Source organism: Neltuma alba, unplaced genomic scaffold, assembly GCF_004799145.2.
Source record: "Neltuma alba isolate B1F8T4 unplaced genomic scaffold, ASM479914v2 tig00010860_pilon, whole genome shotgun sequence".
NCBI classification, from domain to species: Eukaryota; Viridiplantae; Streptophyta; class Magnoliopsida; order Fabales; family Fabaceae; genus Neltuma; species Neltuma alba.
In genome coordinates, this window is record NW_021635654.1 from 81,498 (window position 1) to 100,567 (window position 19,070).

At 35.1% G+C, this 19,070-nt stretch overlaps 1 protein-coding gene and 1 pseudogene across 1 annotated transcript; one reads left to right on the plus strand and one right to left on the minus strand.

Moving 5' to 3' along the window:
• Window positions 1-868: 868 nt before the first annotated feature.
• Window positions 869-3,595, minus strand: LOC114759543 (ras-related protein RABB1c). The gene is made up of 6 exons (XM_028948742.1): window positions 3,316-3,595; window positions 2,604-2,743; window positions 2,091-2,173; window positions 1,481-1,685; window positions 1,291-1,359; window positions 869-1,090 (listed from the first exon to the last, which is right to left on the minus strand). The coding sequence occupies exons 1-6, from the start codon at window positions 3,359-3,361 to the stop codon at window positions 998-1,000; spliced, it is 636 nt and encodes a 211-aa protein (XP_028804575.1). The 5' UTR covers window positions 3,362-3,595; the 3' UTR covers window positions 869-997.
• Window positions 3,596-8,077: 4,482 nt separating this feature from the next.
• On the plus strand, window positions 8,078-17,934 carry LOC114759542 (enhancer of mRNA-decapping protein 4-like; annotated as a pseudogene).
• The last annotated feature ends 1,136 nt before the right edge of the window (window positions 17,935-19,070 follow it).

A 19,070-nucleotide genomic window follows, 5' to 3' on the forward strand; every position in this document is an offset into this window, starting at 1 on the left:
CTATCAGACCCGCTGGAAGCTAAGTTGGAAGGCACAAAATTTTTAATATTGTGTTTTTTTTTTTCACTATCTAAGATGACTTAGTGATGATTTAGAATGAGCATGACGAGAAAATTATTCAAAAAAAGTACTCCTCTAACCTCAAATATAAGACTCAATTTGTAATATAATTTACACTACAAAATAAGTCTTATACTTGATACCAGGAGAATATTATGAATTTAGTTTTAGGCGAGTTAACAACGAAAGTTACGCTCATAGATGAGGAATTGAGTAAGTGAGTTGAAACTTTTAAGAGAGACAAAGCTAAAAACACTACCTTCCCATCATTCAACATCATCAGCAAATAAATAACATTATAGATTATTTTTTCAGAAATAAAGGCGTTGAGTACCCCTGCAGAAAAGTGGCCACGGAAAGATAATGGCTTTGCGAATGAAATCCATAATCAATAAATACGAATTGAATCTTTACCAAAAATAAATACATAAATACGAATTGAAGTTTGTAAAGTAATCACATGTCTGGGATAGATGCGTGTGAGCAAGCGATGCCACGTGCACGCATCTCACTCACTCCTCTCACGAGTCACAGCCTCCTTCTGAGTCAGGAAAAATAGAGAGCCACAAAACAAAATCGCTGCCTAAAGCAATTTTTAATGCACAAAATAGCCCATTCATCTATAACAGCTCCCATTCCCTTCCAACTTCTCTGTGGCTGCAAACTCCAGGACTTGCAAGTTTGGACAAATTCGGAAGAGAGAAAAACCACGCTTGTATTTCAATAAATGAACACTTCTTTGCCAACATGTCTAAAAATACAGACATCACTAATCAATCAATTACACCAAGTAAATCGGCGCAGCCCATACAATATAACCTTATCCCACTTTATCAATGACGTAAAAGATAATTAGTATCCATACCGAAGTTATAAAAAATAAAAATAAGAAAACCACAAGAGAATGCAAATTAAAGCAAACAGGCTATGTTCCACTTCAACTGCAGCAGGCTCCACCCTGAGAAGACGAGCCATCCCTGCCTCCAGATGGTCCGGGAATTCCACCGTATCCCACTTTTATTCCGTAAGACTGCCACCATATAATTATGTATCATCAATATGGGACACAGTGGTTTACTTCAAAATCATTGTTCACAAAAATCCTCTAATTTGTAAGGTTATATAACATGATGTATCAGGAAACCTTAAAAAGAACAATAAACTGATCCTCCATATTTTAAGAATGTTGTCAAATTTCCATAGTAGATAGCGAAGATGAAAGACGCTAACCTCATTTGATACATCAAAAACTCCATCCTGAATCTTCTTGTATATGGTTGCAGCTGTTTTAATGAACGCCTGCAAGAGGACAGGTTACATCAGAAAGCTTTGCTAGATTAAGATGATACGAAATTAAACCTTTTGTGGGGGGAGGGGGTTTTCAGCTTTCAACAAACACATATATGATGGGAATTTTTACCTCTTCAACATTCTGAGCTGTTTTTGCTGAGGCCTCCATGAAGATTAGCCCATGCTCCTTAGCAAATTGTTCGCCTTCCTCAGTGCTCACTGCCCTTCTGTGAGCAAGATCACACTTATTGCCGATCAACATTATTGTCATATTTGCATTGGCATGCTGCCTTGCATCTTCCAACCAGCTAGCCAAGTGGTTAAATGTCTCCCTCCTATTGATAAGACCCAGGTCAGAAACTTTCACATTGTCCAAGGTGCAATTTGCTAATAAACACAGTATCAAAATAAAAACTGCACAAAGATGCATGAGCACAAAGATGCATGAATCAATAACATCTCAAAACTTTTAACAGCCCCATCAAATTCAGTATGCATGACACTCCTCTCCTGCAACTAAAATACCTTGACTCATACTCAATCATAGATGGCCATAAAAACTCAAAAGAAGATGTCTAGCATCATTGTTGTTTTTTCCCCTCCACTGATATTTTGTTCTTTGACTAACAATACGTGTTCTCCCTCAATAAATCCAGATACAATCACCTAATCCTTGCCACAAAACTTAAAAACAATTATTGTACAACTAAATTGCGAGATGCCTTCAGATTTAATAATACCTGGTTATATCATAGACGAGCAGTGCACCTGCAGCTCCCCTGTAGTAAGACCTTGTGATAGACCTGAAGGATTCTTGACCAGCCTGACATATTACAAGCACACTCAGTACCATAGACCTAACACAAAAATAGGACACACTAAAATATGCTTAGCATGATAGTGACTGAAACAAGCCTGAAGTGATCAACAAAGCCATTAGAACAAACAGAAATGACTCAATCAAAGTCAGATAAGGGTACCACTACACCCTCCCGCACTATATTTAATAAGTAGTAATATGAGATCATCAGCTCCAGCCACATATATTATTTAGGGAAGACATACCAGACCCTCTAAATGGGCCAGACAGGAAATAAATTCTCATGTAAATTCTCATACATAAGATGCTCAATTAAAAATATCACAACTTATGGGTAATTCCTTAAATGAAAAGTAACACATGCAATGCAGAATCCCAGAGTTAAACTCCTTAAGAATTTGGATCAAGTCCAAGTATAGGAAGGGGGTCAAACCGTATCCCATATCTGCAATTTGATGGGTTTGTTATCAATGGTAATCATCCTGGCCCCAAATTCAACACCGATGGTCAAGTCGTGGACAGGTTGAAAGCGCTTGTCGGTAAATTGAAGTAGAAGACATGACTTCCCTACACCTGCAGTGGGAAAAATCGTGCCTCAGTTCCGAACAGATGAAGTCATGAACTAATTTTCTGATTACAGCTACAACTACAACATAAATAAAAAGGAGAACTACAACAAAGAACAAATTGCAGCGATAGATCCTCCTTAAAGCATCAGTGTCCGATGATGTACGGAACACAATATTTCGCAAACATTCTGTAAGGCCATGTTACGAAGGACGTTATAGTGAATAAACAGAACCGATTCTTCTATGTCTATCATGTTTATCAAAAACGCTCAATTATCAATAAAAAAGTGGGAAAGAAGTCCTATAGCTTTGAATTAAGGTAGACGACTTCTACAATTCTTCATGAAGTGAACAATCCGAAAGAACCAGAAAAGTCATTAGGATGATTCACCAATAATTCAATCAAACAAGTTACAAAAGACAAACGGCTTAAGACTTAACTGATGAAATTAAGCAACCCCAGATCAGGAAACAACACTACTCCGATTGCAAAGCAAAGTAATTCTCAACCCCAAAATTTCTCAGGACTGAAATTAACCGAAATTAAAAAAAAGGGGGAGGGGAGAGAGAAATTACCGGTATCACCGATGATGATGTATTTGAAGAGGTATGCGTATGACATTCTCTGTGTTGGCGATACGGATGAAGCGCGAAGACTCGAAGTTCAGATCTTTCCAATTCAATAGCACTTTCTGAGAAACCAATCTTAAAAATATATACAGAAAACCCCGGGAAGAGATATAATTATAAAGCAATCAGAAGAAGGAGAGAAACGAAGGAAAGAATTGAATGAAAAGCAGAGAGAAAGAGAGAGAGCCAAAATCAAATAGAAACTTCCGAAGCAATTTCCAGAGAAGCCAATACGCTTCCGTCTCCGGTTCCAACTTCTCTATACTTCCTTCGGTTCCGCTTGTCATACTCATCTCCTTCACTAATATGCTGTACGACACGTGCGAAAACATGGCCCACCTTTTTTTTAAAGAAAAAAAAGAATTGGGCCTTCTTCCACAAGCAAGAACCCAACTGGTGATAATTAATTATTTATATGTGGATATATATATATATATATTTATATATAACAATTATCTATTATCCTTATATCTCAAAATAATTTTTTCGTAAGGTTCCAATTATCAATTTTTACCTAAAGAATTAAATTTTTTATTGACTCACAAAAGTCGAGAATAATTTTATTACTTATAAATAGTATGATTTATATAAATTTACATTATATATTATACATATATTATAAATAATAGGCATGGATAAAATATTCTTATCCTTTTTAAGGAGTGATAAAATTATATGATATTCTTCACTAACATGAAATTATGCAAATTTTACCATGATAAAATGTTATCAATAAAATATACTTGTTATCCATAAAAGATACTTGTCAAAACTCAAAAGTATATTTTTATTCTCCTAAATTTATATTAAGTTTTAATTTGTTCCTTTAATTTTTATAAGTATTTTTAAATCTTTTAAATCTTTATGGAGAAAATGATAATCTTTTATGCTGATTTATATTATTTTTAAAAATAAATTTAATATATCATTATTTAAAAATAATTTTACTCACAAAACAATATTTTTTAAAAAATGGAAAGATTAAAATGTGAAAAATTATGTAAAATTAAACAACTAACAGAAATGTATCATTTACCAAGAAGCTTTTTAAAAAGTTAGCATGCATAACAATTGCTAAAAGACAAGCCGCTCTAATGGTATCAATATTATCCAAGAAAGTTCATCATGATGGATAGGAAAAGGCAGAGAGCGTAAAAAAAGGTGGCGTGGTTAAAAAATTAGTTCCATATTAATTATCATCAACACAAAAGAATGTTGTCCCCATTCAATATTTAATTTGGCTATAATTCATTAAAAAAAATTAAAAGGCACCTAATTTAAGCTGTACAATAAACAGGATGAAAGAAGACCATGGTTTTAAGAAAAAAGATGTGGGAGGATTATTATAGTATATGGTAGCTAGCATGTCTATTTACGTAATGGTTATATTTTTAAATAAGCTTCTTTTGTCTATTAAATATGTTTGATACGATAAACATTACATTGATAATTATCATTAATGAGGATAGCGTTAAAACCATAATTAATTAGTGCCCCTATTCCTAGTGTCCGAGATCTTCATCACCGCCCACAACCTTATCTTTTTATGATTATTTTTTAAAATATCTATGAGGCATTTTTTTAAAAATAATAATAAAAAAAGATGTCATTATATTATAAGGAATGAGTGCCCAAAAAAGTCGTATAATTAGATTGATGAAATCGTATATTTTATTTTTGAATTTTGTATTGATAGAAGGATAACAAATAAGAACATTCATGTAATTACTTATTAAAAATACTAATAAACTTAGGGTTGTGTTTGTTTGGCCTAGTAAGATGGCATGTAATTACTTCTTTACTAAGGATTTGATGAGCACCAAACCTCGTAAGAACCAGCTTTGGCCTTAAAAGTATTTTAACGCAATCAAACACTTTATCATGTGCATGTGAACGCTAAAGTATGACTTTACTTTTTATATTTACATCAAACCTCATATTAATTTTTTTTAATTTCATAAAGTATATTTTTAGTTTTTTAATGGCTGTCAATTTCATCTTACACGAAATATTGACTCATCAAAATATAAATGACAAAATAATACTTTGTTCAAGACAAGAGTAACTATTACTAAATACACAATACTCCTCTAGTTCTAAATATAAGACCTATTTTGTAGTGTAAATTACAGTACAAAACAAGTCTTATATTTAAGATCAGAGGAGTATTATTTATGTATGGGGTATTTTTTTAATAAATGGATTTAAATAAAATATATAGAAATGCATGGCTTAACAATTTAGCTTTTTTTATACGACTTTACTTTTATATTACTCTTTTTTTTTTGCCAATGTTTATAGTGTATGTGTAAATTTTTTCCCCCCTAAAGTATAGGTATCCTCCTATTAGAATCAATCATATTTGAGACATTATTGAGCACCAAATATGGACATCTCTTCTAACAAAAATTTAAACTTTAATTTGTTATACTGTTCTTTGTTATTAGACCCAATCTCTGCTGGTTATGACACGTGTAAATGACTAAATGTACAAATTCCTATACTTTTCACAGATTATTGGGCCCAAAGTATTTTGCAATTAAGCTCTTGGGGGATGCTGGTAAAAAAAAAAAAAGTTTTCCGGGGACTGAAAAGCTTGGACCCTGTCCGATAGGAAAAATACAAAAATTGGAAATGAGCCCAAAGTTGCCTTTACTACTTCGGTCCTAGGGCAATCAAAAAGATTTGACCCAGAATAAAATTCCCCTTATTTCTAATTATAATATTACTCATAGAATAATCCATAGGATATTCCCCCATGGTGAAATTTTGAATAATAAAACAAGGCGAAATTAAGAATAAGAACATCATCACGAATTTAATCGGAAAAAGGCACAAGCCAGCTGGGATCAGCTTATATAAAAAAATATATTTTATTTTGTAAAACATGAAGTTCTCTTTTAAATAAAATTTGGGAATTAGAAATGATCACAAGTTAATGAAAAAATTGAGAATAACATGATTAAAAATAAGAAGGAAAAAGTGTGGAAGATGGAATGTAAATTCAAAATATGGAAGATAAAATACTACCTCCGGTCCTAATTATAAGAGCCAGTTGACTAATTTGAGGAGATTAATGAAGTAAGTTGAATTAGTTATTTGTCCTAAATAAGTGTTGTCTTTCTTAAAATATCCTTACTAATCAAGTGTATTGACTAGAAGTATCATTGTTAGAAGGGTTATTTTGAAAAAAAATATATAAATATGAGAGACAAAGTGGATTGGGGTCTTATATTTAGGATCAAAATAAAAGTCAATTAGGGTCTTATATTAAGGAGCGGAGGTAGTATCAATTTTTTACCTATATTTTCTACTCATGCATTTTAAGCTTCATGTCCTGCAGTTTATTTTAATGTTTTTACTATAACGTGAATGTTTTTAAGAAAAATTGAAACTTATCCACATAAAACATTAAAAAAGTGATTCAAAGTTGAAGTTCTAGTCTCTTTTTTTTTTTGGGACTGAAGTTGAAGTTCTAGTCTAAACTTTAAATCCGAACATTTTTTTAATTAAAAGGACAAATAATAAGAATATGAGATTTTATTAAACTCATATATCACAACAGTAATCAAACTTATAACATCTTACTTATAGAAGAACTTTTATAATAATAATTAAACCTGAAATTTCTCACTAATTAATAGAAGAACTTTAATTCCGCTGCATTGGCCAGAATTGAAAATTCTTTTTTTTTTAAAAAAAAAAAACCAACAAACTGACAACTGAGCCTAACCATGAAGTCAACAGCTTTCACACCCATCCACCTCTTATGCCCCAAAGAGGAACGCGTCAGTACATTTTGCCTACTTGGTCCAGACCCAATTCTACCCTGAATTGTTGCTTGTGAAAAAGACATGCTTGGAATTCCCATTTCCTAAGGGCAAAATTAAAAAAAAAAAAGGGATAATAATGTGCACAAAACATAATATTTGCAATAATTTTGTTTGTGACTTATCCCTTTCATCAAACTTTTTTGTGGCCAGTGAAAATTGAAAAGGGAAGAATGAAAAAACAAAAGAAAAAGGAAAAAAAAAGGCAATCGACGAAGACATGAATACCCTCCAAAAGAAGAGCACCTTGGATCCAATTAAACTTTTAAAAGGTCATATCTTCAGTTTTGCCATTGGATCTTCAACATCAAGTATAACCAATTAATTTATAATTATTCATATATTAAAATATAACACTTCAAATTTTTTTATATTGATATTAAATATTAATTTTTTTCTATATTTAATGCCTCCAACTTAAAATATTTAAACTTATTTCAAAATTAAACTAATTTATTCATGAATATTTATATTTTCTCAGGATGAATTAATTACTGTAGGTGTTAATTACGACCATAACTACTATTTTGTGAAGTAAACAAGTTTTGCTGCCTCAATGCTTTAGGGCAAAACATGCATATAAACAAGTAAATAATAATGAGCAATGAGTGACCAATGGAAAAATTTAAATTCATGAGCATCACTCATTCATTCACTATTTTTTTTTTGGGCCAGACACTATTCATTTTATATACATACAATTTTATAATTATTAAATTCCTTTATGCATCACTCCTTAGCTTCTATCACCTTGTGATGTTTGTCAGTTTTCTTATTTCCTCTCTCTGCAATTTGCTCAATTGGAGGATCCAATTAAAATAACTAGACATAAAGGATAACAGGGTTGCCCTTGACCTCAATTTCCGCTAATCCTGGTCATCGCATATGAGAGAACGAAGACAAGGCAGAAGAGAAGAGGAAGAGAAAGTGGGTGTAAGTAAAATAAAGGTTGTTCTTTTATGCTTTGAGATGTTATTAACTAGTAAATAAAAAAACAGAACAAGCATGAAGTAGCAGGGGGAGCTTTCAAGAGAGGCAGGATCCAATCCAATTTTAGATCTCAAAATCTTCATCCATCGGATCCTATAATTTTCGATTTTTGATTCTGGGGTTGAATCAGTTATTAATTTTTTCCTGAGATTTTTGCTTCAACGTTTTATGGCATCTCCTGGGAATCCAAATCAACAGCCACAGCATCATCATCAGCAACAAACAAGTCAATTTGATTTGCAACATCTTTTCAAGCCTTCATCTAATCCTCCTCCTTTTCCTTCCAATCCCCCAATCTTAAACTCTTCTCCTTCATTCCCTGCACCTTCTTCTTCCTCCTCCTCCTCCCCTCCTTCCTCTTCTTATCATACGCCTTCTTCTTCTTCTTATCCTCCACCCACTGGTATATACCCGTATAATCCTCACTATCTTCCTTACCAAACGCATCTCCAGCAGCAACAGCAGCCCCAAGAACAACCTCGTATTCTTCCTCATCTTCTCCAAATGCATGTTCCACCTAGACCCATGTTTCAATCGCCTTCTCCTTCATCATCCCCGCTAATTCCTTCATCTCCGAATCCTAGTAATAACTCCAGTGGGGCCCGCTTGATGGCTCTCTTTGGCACACAACAAAACCCTTCTCCTTCAAATCCTGAACCCACTCAATCCTCCTCTGTTCCGACAGTTTCTGAATTTGCAATACCTGCAAATCCGACACTCTTGCCTTCCAGCCCTTCGGCTCCAACGAGGATGCTCAGCAGCAAACTTCCTAAAGGACGTCATTTGATAGGAGACAATGTTGTCTACGACATTGATGTTCGGTTGCCAGGAGAGGTTCAACCTCAGCTTGAGGTCACTCCTATCACTAAGTATGCCTCTGATCCCGGGCTTGTGCTTGGCCGTCAAATTGCAGTGAATAGATCTTATATATGCTATGGACTGAAACTTGGTGCAATCCGGGTCCTTAATATTAATACTGCACTAAGATATTTGCTCCGGGGTCACACCCAGGTTGGTTGCTTTAACACAATCCTTTCTTTGTTTTGTTATTTCCTCGAATTTATCATTGAGTCAAATCTAGCTTCTTTGTGATAGAAAATTTGATCTCTAGCTCCCCTAAATCGGTTGATTATGTAACTGTTGACTTCTTTTGTTTCATCCCTCATATGACTTGCCTAGTTAGCTTTTGAATATGTTAAGTTTTCCCTGTCATGTATAAGAAATTCATTGCTGCTACACTCAATTGATATGTGATGATTTTATGTTTTATGTGTCACCCTTCATTTATTTAAATAAACCTTTTGTGTAGAGAGTAACAGATATGGCTTTCTTTGCCGAGGACCTTCACCTTCTGGCCAGGTAAATTCACTTCTGTGTTTATTGTTTGTCATTAAAATTGCATTGCACTGATGTATTCATTTACCCCGTTTGAATGTGCTGTCAAATTCACAGTGCTAGCACTGATGGGAGAATTTTCGTATGGAAGATCAATGAGGGTCCTGATGAGGAAGACAAACCTCAAATTACTGGAAAAGTCATCATAGCCCTTCAAATATCAGGAGTTGGTGAATCAGTTCATCCACGAGTGTGCTGGCATCCCCACAAACAAGTAATAACAAATTTGTAACTGTGATCATTTAGCTTGAATCCTCCTCCCTATCTTGATGTAAGTTTTAACTTCTTTGTTGTCCATTTCTTGGAATTGATCAATAGGAGATTCTAATGGTTGCTATTGGAAACCGCATCCTTAAAATTGACACCATGAAAGTTGGAAAAGGTGAAAGTTTTTCAGCAGAGGAGCCTCTTAAATGTTCCATTGATAAGTTGATTGATGGGGTGCAACTTGTTGGTAAACATGATGGCGATGTCACTGAGTTGTCAATGTGCCAATGGATGAAAAGTCGGTTAGCTTCAGCATCAACTGATGGCACGGTTTGCATTCCCCTCCTTTCTTTGTTCTTTTGCTTTGTGTATCTGTCTTCCAATTTTACATTGTGGGGGCTCCGAAACGATGAACATGCCTGATACCCTCTCAGGCAACATGACCCCCCCACTGGGGGTGTTCATGTCATGATGTTATCAATTGGACTTATTTTTGATAAGGTCAGTTGTTCCATCAGATATAACAATTTTAACCTATGACTACAGTAGTGTGTATGTGAAATATATTATTTTTTTCATTTCTTTTGAACTTATTTTCTTTCAATGGATGGTATAAATAAAGTACTCCAGCTAATTAATTCATGGCATAAATTTATGGTTGAGTTCCAATATGAAGAATCATCTTCAGCTTCGCTCTACCTTTGGCTTATCAATTACTCATTCTTGCCCACAGGTAAAGATATGGGAAGAACGCAAGGCATCACCACTTGCTGTTTTAAGGCCTCATGATGGCAATCCTGTCAATTCTGTGACATTCTTGACTGCTCCTCACCGCCCTGATCACATTGTCCTTATCACAGCGGTATATGCTTCTCTTTTCTCTCATAATTGGAAATATGATATATGATTATGATTCATCTGTGGGTGTTTTTGGACTTTTGCAATGCTGCTTGGTCAATTATTCCTTCTGCTGATGGTGCCATCCAGCATCACCCAAGCATTTTCATAAAATGATTTATTTTTGCATATTTTTCCTTTACTGCAGGGGCCACTAAATCGGGAAGTGAAGATATGGGTCTCTGACAATGACGAGGGCTGGTTATTGCCTAGTGACTCTGAGTCATGGAACTGTATCCAGACTCTGGATATAAAAAGTTCTTCTGAAGCCAACCCCGAGGATGCTTTCTTTAATCAAGTTGTAGCATTGAACCGTGCTGGTCTATTTCTGCTTGCTAATTCCAAAAAAAATACAATATATGCTGTACACATAGAATATGGACTTAATCCAACTGCTACTCGCATGGATTACATTGCTGAGTTCACAGTCACAATGCCTATATTAAGTCTTACTGGAACCAGTGATTCTTTACCAGATGGAGAACATATTGTACAAATTTATTGCGTCCAGACACAAGCTATTCAACAGTATGCACTTAATTTGTCTCAATGTTTACCTCCGCCTTTGGACAACATTGAACTCGAGAAAACAGCACCCAATAGATCTCGTGCCTTTGATGGATCTAATATAGAAGTTGGAAATATGCCTCAAGTTCATTCTAGCAACTCTGAAGCTGGCCCCATTCACAGTCTCCCTGTCAGTTTGCCTTCTTCTGATATTTCTGGTTCGCCAGAAGGTTCTGCTTCAGGCACAGAAACAAAGCCACGTGATGTGCCTTCTCATAATGGCACTGAACATATCAGTACTGCTTCACCTCCTCTTCCTTTGAGCCCAAGATTGTCACGAAAGTTATCCGATTTCAAAAGTCCATCAAATAATATAGAGACTACTTCATTAAGCGCTGATCACAGTAGTGAGCAGACATACCTTGATTGTTCAGTTGAGCAGAGAGTGGAGTCTGAAAAAGATGGTATGCGTGATGTGCCTGCATCAGTTGACAGTTTAAGGAAGAATGATAAAGAAAATGAAGCCTCTATGGCTTCCAATACTTCTACAATGTTCAAACACCCAACCCATTTGGTAACCCCGTCTGAGATATTCTCTACAGCTCCTTTATCTTCAGAGAATTCTCATACCTCTCAAGGCATTAATGTAGCCGAAGCAAAGGTTCAAGATGTTGCCGATAGTGATGCAGTAAATGCTGAACTAGAGGTCAAGGTTGTAGGTGAGACAAATTCTAATCAAGAAAAAACCGAGTCTGATAGAGAGAGAGATGCTCACACTACCATTGCTGAGAAAAAAGAGAAGTTATTCTATTCTCAGGCGTCTGACCTGGGCATTCAAATGGCCAGAGAAACTTGTAGCATTGAGGGAGTTCACCAGACAGGTGAAATGAATAATAATGACGCACCTGATCGAACTTGCAACCCTGCTAAGGGAGAAAGTCAGGATATGAGTAAGGTTGTAACTGCCAGCCTCAGTGAATCAGAAACCACTGTTGCTGCTTCACAATCTCCAGCACCATCTGCGAAAGGTAAAAAACAAAAAGGCAAAAATTCTCAAGTATCTGGTTCATCTTCTGCATCTCCTAGTCCTTTTAACTCAATGGCCTCATCAAATTATCAAGGTGGCAATTCAGAAGGCTCTACCATGGAAGCTGTTTTGCCCCAATTATCAACTATGCAGGAGATGCTAGGCCAGGTATCAATTCACATTTTTGCATTTTTTTTAAAAAAAATTGTGTCTGTTTCTTTCAGCCTATTATGCTTGAACCATTTTTTGGAGTGTAATGTGGATTACAGGGATGCTTCATGTCTAGCCTGAGTTAACTGTTTTCAGTATTAATATGTACTGCTCTTATTTCCTCTTAATCAGACCAATTTAATTTTATAAAATATTTCCTTGATGATAAAATTTGAGTCTTTTATTTCTTTTGTCTATCAAATTTTATGGGAGTTTCCTGTAAGTATTTAGTGAAGACAGAATGCACTGCATTTTGCGACCTTGAAATTGATAGCCCTATATGTCCTTTGATCAAGTCTGATCCTTTACTTCAATGTCCTGTTTATGCATCATTCGTCTCTTTATTCCATTTCAATTAGTCTGGAACATCCACAAAGTGCACCTTATCTGTAATATCTATACTAGCAGAATGTATTTTATAATTGTGTGATTTTGTAGCACCCTGTAGTTGATATTGTTTTGAAGCCGTTGGCCTCTATCATCACGTGACTTGCCCTTGCAAACCCAAAATAAAACAACTAAAATCTCAAGTCTTTCCTGGAATTTTTTTAATAATATTCTTTAAGAATTAAGATCTCTGGTTTTGCCACTCTTATCTAGACATGTGAAAGAATGACCTTGATTGTCTCTGCTTGTTTTCTTTTTAATAACCTTTTGTTGTTCTGCAGTTAATAAGCATGCAAAAAGAAATGCAAAAACAGATGAATGTGATGGTTTCTGTCCCAATTACCAAGGAAGGCAAAAGATTAGAAGGATCCTTCGGTAGGAACATGGAGAGAGTTGTCAAGGCTAACTCTGATGCTCTATGGGCTCGATTGCTAGAAGAAAATGCAAAGCAAGAGAAGTTAGAGCAGGATCGTGCTCAGCAAATAACGAATTTGATCTCCAATTATGTAAACAAGGATTTATCCGCTCAATTGGAGAAAACTATTAAGAAGGAGATATCTTCAATTGGAACAACTGTTGCTCGTTCAATCACTCAAATCATAGAGAAGACAATATCATCAACTGTTATGGACTCATTCCAGGTTAAAAGAAATATAATTATTTGAATGTGGTAGCGTTAAATTAGTGTGTAATTGTGGTTAGCTTGGAAGATTTGAGGGAGAAAACCCCCCATTGCGAATGCTCCTAGATATGACAAGATAATTTACTCTCTTCGGAGGCAACTATAGAAAATAGTTAAACTGTCATGTCAAGGCAAACTTTCATCAATTTTATATTAGAATTGAATACTCACTTAATCAATATGATTTGGTCGAGTGTGGTATATTTCCACCTGAAATTTTTGATAAAAGTATTGTAGGATCACATCTACTTAGCTACTTAAATGTTGGCAATTTGGTTTGTATGACTGACACTCTTCTATAAATACCGCAGAAGGGAGTGGGGGACAGGGCACTGAACCAACTGGAAAAATCAGTAAGTTCAAAACTTGAAGCTACAGTGGCTAGGCAGATACAAGCACAGTTCCAAACTTCTGGCAAGCTAGCTCTTCAGGTGAGCTCATAATCAACATTGAATGCTATTTTAAAAACGACTCAGGCATATAATATTTTGAAAAGACTTATTAGCCTATAATCGATATTGATCAATATTTTGAAAATAGCTCTTCAAAACTTTTTTCCTTGTTATCTATAACCTGTTCGTATGCAAAACATAAATTTCTGTCTGCCTGTCCTTTGCTGGTTGCTGTATATGGAATTGCTTAAATGATTGATGACCTACAAAGTTTCAATCTTCTGGGGACATTTCTGTAATTTCGACAACTTGTCATGCACATGTTCTCCATAATGCAGGAGGTATTCATGTTAAAACTCAAATGACCTCATGTTGTTTGACACATTTAATGTGTAGATTAGAATAGGATAGGATAAGGTGAACGGATAATACATGGTAGCAAACCAAGCTGTGTTCTATGTTTATGATTTCTCTTCTCTTATTATGCAACCGACTGCACAGGGTAACTATTGGTATAAAGTATAAACGAATAACTTAGACGAGATTCTCTTCTTTCTCAGTTGAAACACAAGTAACACTTGACTCTATTGAGACATCTTTTCAACTTATCCTTTCTTTTCTAATATCTATCGTTCACATGCCTATAGTGGGTTTATTTTCTTCATTTCTCTGCTCCTTTTCAAAATTCATACGACGTATCAGGACATTCTGATATTTTTGGATTGTTGAATTTGGATCTTCATTTCCTCAAGGATTATACAGAGTAAAGAAAATCTCCCTCCTAAGGGACCAAAGTAAATTGTGAGTTCATATTTATTTTGCTTGGTTGTCCGGCCAGTAGAGCGGTTGATATTTTAGAGAACAAACCCAAGATTGAACATCCCAGCTTCATGAAAGCATGACTTATCAAAAGTACAAATCCTGATCTAAAATCCCATCACACAGCCAGCAATTCTGACAAAAGTGAAACTAGAGAAAAATAGCACAAGCCTATTGATAACTGTAGATGGATGTTTATGTGGTGATCTTTGGATTAGATTCTGCCAGAAGTCAAAACTCCATAATCCAGTGTCGGTCTACGCTCACACTTAAAGTCAGAATATAGAATGAAAATCCAGCCAAATCTGGTCTGGAGAGAAATTGATTGAAGGTACATTTTTTCCTGTGAAGTGTTGGCGTCAAACATCAAGTAAGGCCTGATAGTAATTTGTTATGCATGAAGCATGCTACATGATGATAAACTACTTAAAATAAGGATCCCAAATTATTAATGTCACCCTGTAACCCTTAACATGTATAGTCATGTGGTGTCTGATATCCAACATATTCAATACATTTTTGTTTAGAGACTCTTCTAGAGCCTTAAGTTGTGCAATTTTTCTAGTATGTTCATGTTCAGTGTTTGGACCTTTGCAACTTCACATGACTTGATTTATTGCCTTGTCAAGGCAACATTTTAAAATAAGGTCTGTTTGAATTCTGAACTTTGCCGATACTAAAGGTCAGGGAATTTGCAGTTTTATTTCGACATCTGAAAGCTCTATCATTCTGGCTTCTCCAATTTTTTAATTTTCCATCCTTCTCTAATCTCCAAGATATTTGAAGCTGTGTTTGTATGCAACTATAGCTTAGAACTTGATCTCATTCTGGACCATTTGTCTGCTCTAGTTTTGCAGGCATGAATGGTCTGGAACTTGTTGCCTGTTTGTGTAGCTGTGGTTAGTTAATTATTTTGGTGTTTCAATTTGTAGGAAGCACTCAAGTCTAGTCTGGAAGCTTCAATGATTCCTGCATTTGAGATGTCATGCAAAGCTATGTTTGAGCAAATTGATGTGGCATTTCAGAACGGAATTGTAAAGCACACTACTGCTATTCAACAGCAGTACGATTCTACTCATTCTCCTCTAGTCATGAGTTTAAGGGTATGTGCAGTGAGACTATTTTGGAAACAGATAATGATTTACACCTTCAGCTTTTTCTTGTCCTGCCACAGTAGCATGTTCTTTCCTTTTTTGTCATCTTACACCTGTTTGTGTTGTTGTTGGCTGACAATTTTTTTTTTCCTGGACGTGGTAGAATTAATTTTTTGTCTGTTGAATTACCTCTAGTACACAATCCAAAAATCTATATGTGATATATATGGCATTTTTATGTGGCTGAGGATTTCATTTAGTTTACATTATTGTTTTTGAAAGGAATAATGTAGCATTTATGATCTATAACAAGGCATTTTTGCAACAAAATATGACCATATAAACAAGTAAATAACCTTTTTGGAGTAGAATAATTTGGAAACTATAGGCTTTATCTCAGTTCTATGCTAAGACAGGAAGTTCATTATGCATCTGTTTATAACTACATACATCTCTAGCTGACTTAGAACATTGATATGCTAATATAGAATCTGTTTGACTTTCACAGAGGTATTTGTATTTGAACACGTTTTTGCATGCATGCTTTTATACATGGAACCTGTTGTGGGTATTTAAGCATCATAATGATATATGAAAAGGTCAATTTGATCTCACCAACCTAGGCATTTTTTTTTCCTACTCAGAAATATCAATACTGAGTTAAAGTCGAATGTAAATGTGCGCCTCAACACCATAATTTTGACTCTTTAAAAGAAGTCTTTTCATAACTCGGTAATAACAAATATCTAAGAGCTGCACTTATATTTGTTCTCATAAGAAGGGATATGATGATCTGAAAAAGCTATACTTGTGGTTTATTGGGTATGGAATTAACTGTATGATTGGCTTATGTTTGAAATTGGCTTATGTTTGAAGTCTCACATGTCTGATTCCTCATGGTTGAATACTCAATTTGCAACTTCCATGTTCCACAGGATACAATTAATTCAGCATCTTCAATTACTCAAACCTTGAGTGGACAATTGGCTGATGGCCTACATAAACTATCAGAAATTGCAGCTACCTCCAAAGTGGCAGATTCCTCAGTAACGCAAATCAGCAATGGTTTGCACGAGATTGTACGTTTTTCTTTGTCATCCCCTTTTATTCTTATTCCCAAAAAGTAGCGTTCTTGATGTTTGTCACTGCAAAATCACTCTTATATCACAGGCCGAGGATCCAACCAAAGAACTATCAAGGTTGATAAGTGAAAGAAAATTTGAGGAAGCATTCACTGGTGCCCTTCTAAGAAGTGATGTTTCAATAGTTTCTTGGTTGTGCTCTCAGGTATGGCTGCCATTGAATAGCTATTCCGAAGAAATAATCATGTCGAATAAAGCATAAAATGTAGATAGAGGAGGTTGTTTGTGTTTCTTTTTAGTGTACTGAAAAGACATTTATAATGTTTGCTATCATATTCTCCAGGATTAATTTTTGGGGGAAAAAAATCGACTCCTTATAATTAGGTCCTCCGAGAAAAAAAATTGCATCGTGTTGTTATTCCACAATCTAATGGCAAACTTATACAAGAGCATAATGCAATGGGAAGACAGTGGGATGTGACTGTTTGAGATTCTTGCACGCATTCCTCCAATATAAGTTTCCATTTCTTACTAGATTCTCTTGTATATTTTTCTATGTTCTATCACCCAAAAAAAAACTCAAAATCACTATTAATTTAAAATATAAAACTACTCTCTTTACTGTCCAAAAAGAGATGAAATCAGATTTCTAGATATTGTTATTGTGCATTGCCATTGTAACATCTACTTTCATACCCCCCTGACCAGGTTGATTTGGCTGGTATATTGTCGATGGGGCCACTGCCATTAAGCCAAGGAGTTATTCTGTCTGTCTCTTCTCCAGCAACTATCATGTGACCTCAATGCTGAGTCACCAGAAAATTGGCATGGATGACCGATGTGGCTGCTGCAATAAACCCGGCAGATCCTTCAATCGCGGTGCACGTTAGGCCAATATTGGAGCAAGTGTATCAGATTCTGGGCCATCATCGGGCGCTACCAACTACTTCCTCATCAGAAGCAAGCGCAATTCGCCTGCTTATGCATGTCATCAATTCGGTGTTATTGAGCTGTAAATGAACTTCACTTTGTATTTTTTATACCTGTGCAGAAAGGGAAGTCTCAACTTTGGTCTGTATAGAAATCTAGATAGTTCAGTGGACAAGGTGAACTATTTATGTAGCTAGCTGTCTTGTACAATTGATTATTTGTGTGAAATAGCCTCATTTCTGTCTGTTGTATTGTACTTTACATCTGAGATATAGTCCTCATCAAATTGAATCTCTTGCATTTTTGTTACCAAAAGGCCCACTTGGTATATCTGAAAGGGACTAGAGGGATTAGAAAAGGAATCATGCAGAGGGCTTGCATGGAACAATGTAATCCTTCATTTATGGTAATGTACTGATGGAATTGAGAGCATTTTCAATAATGTGGACTAAATTTTATTCAAATATCGGGTTTTATTCTTCCTGCAATTCATTTTTCAACGATTTCTCTGATTTCTTCGTGTAGCCTTTGAGCGAGGAACAGTATAATTCTTAAAAGTAGTTCTCTTTATAACTTGTCACCAATTCCAAATCATCAACTCTATCTTGTTTATTTCTTGCTATTGGCAGCGTATGATAAATAACTTCAGCAATGGCCATTCTTATCGTCATCTATTTGCATTTAAGAAATAGTTAAACAGAATCGTATTCCTGTGAATGGGAGCTGTCCTGATCACAAGTATCCAGCTAAGTTCTGTATATAATACTGAATGTGGGGCTATTTTTTTCGTCAATAAGATGCTGTTTTTAATTAAAAAAGATATGGTCGTAAGATGATAATCTTTATGAGTACTAAGGGTGAGTTTGGCATCCCATATAATTACTTTAAAAAAGTGTTTCAACGTTATTTGAGATAATTTTTTTCGCATATTTATTTTAAATTCCGTAAAATTACTTCTAAAAAAACTAATACAAAAAGTGATTTTTTGATAAGGGGATTGAGCAGTAGGATCAGGTGCTTTTTTGGGGGACTAATATTTTGCACTTTCCTCCTATCATGTTTTCTGTCTAATCTTTTGCCATCTATGATTGTATTTTAGAGCTGAAATTCTCTAAAAATTCTGAACACAAAAGTGATACAAAAACTCCCAACTGTTTTCTATGAAGTATGAACAAACGCACATTGGAGAGGTTTATCGTTGCCCATCATCTTTTGAGAAAAATTAGTCTTTGCTGTGATCTTTCAAATAAAG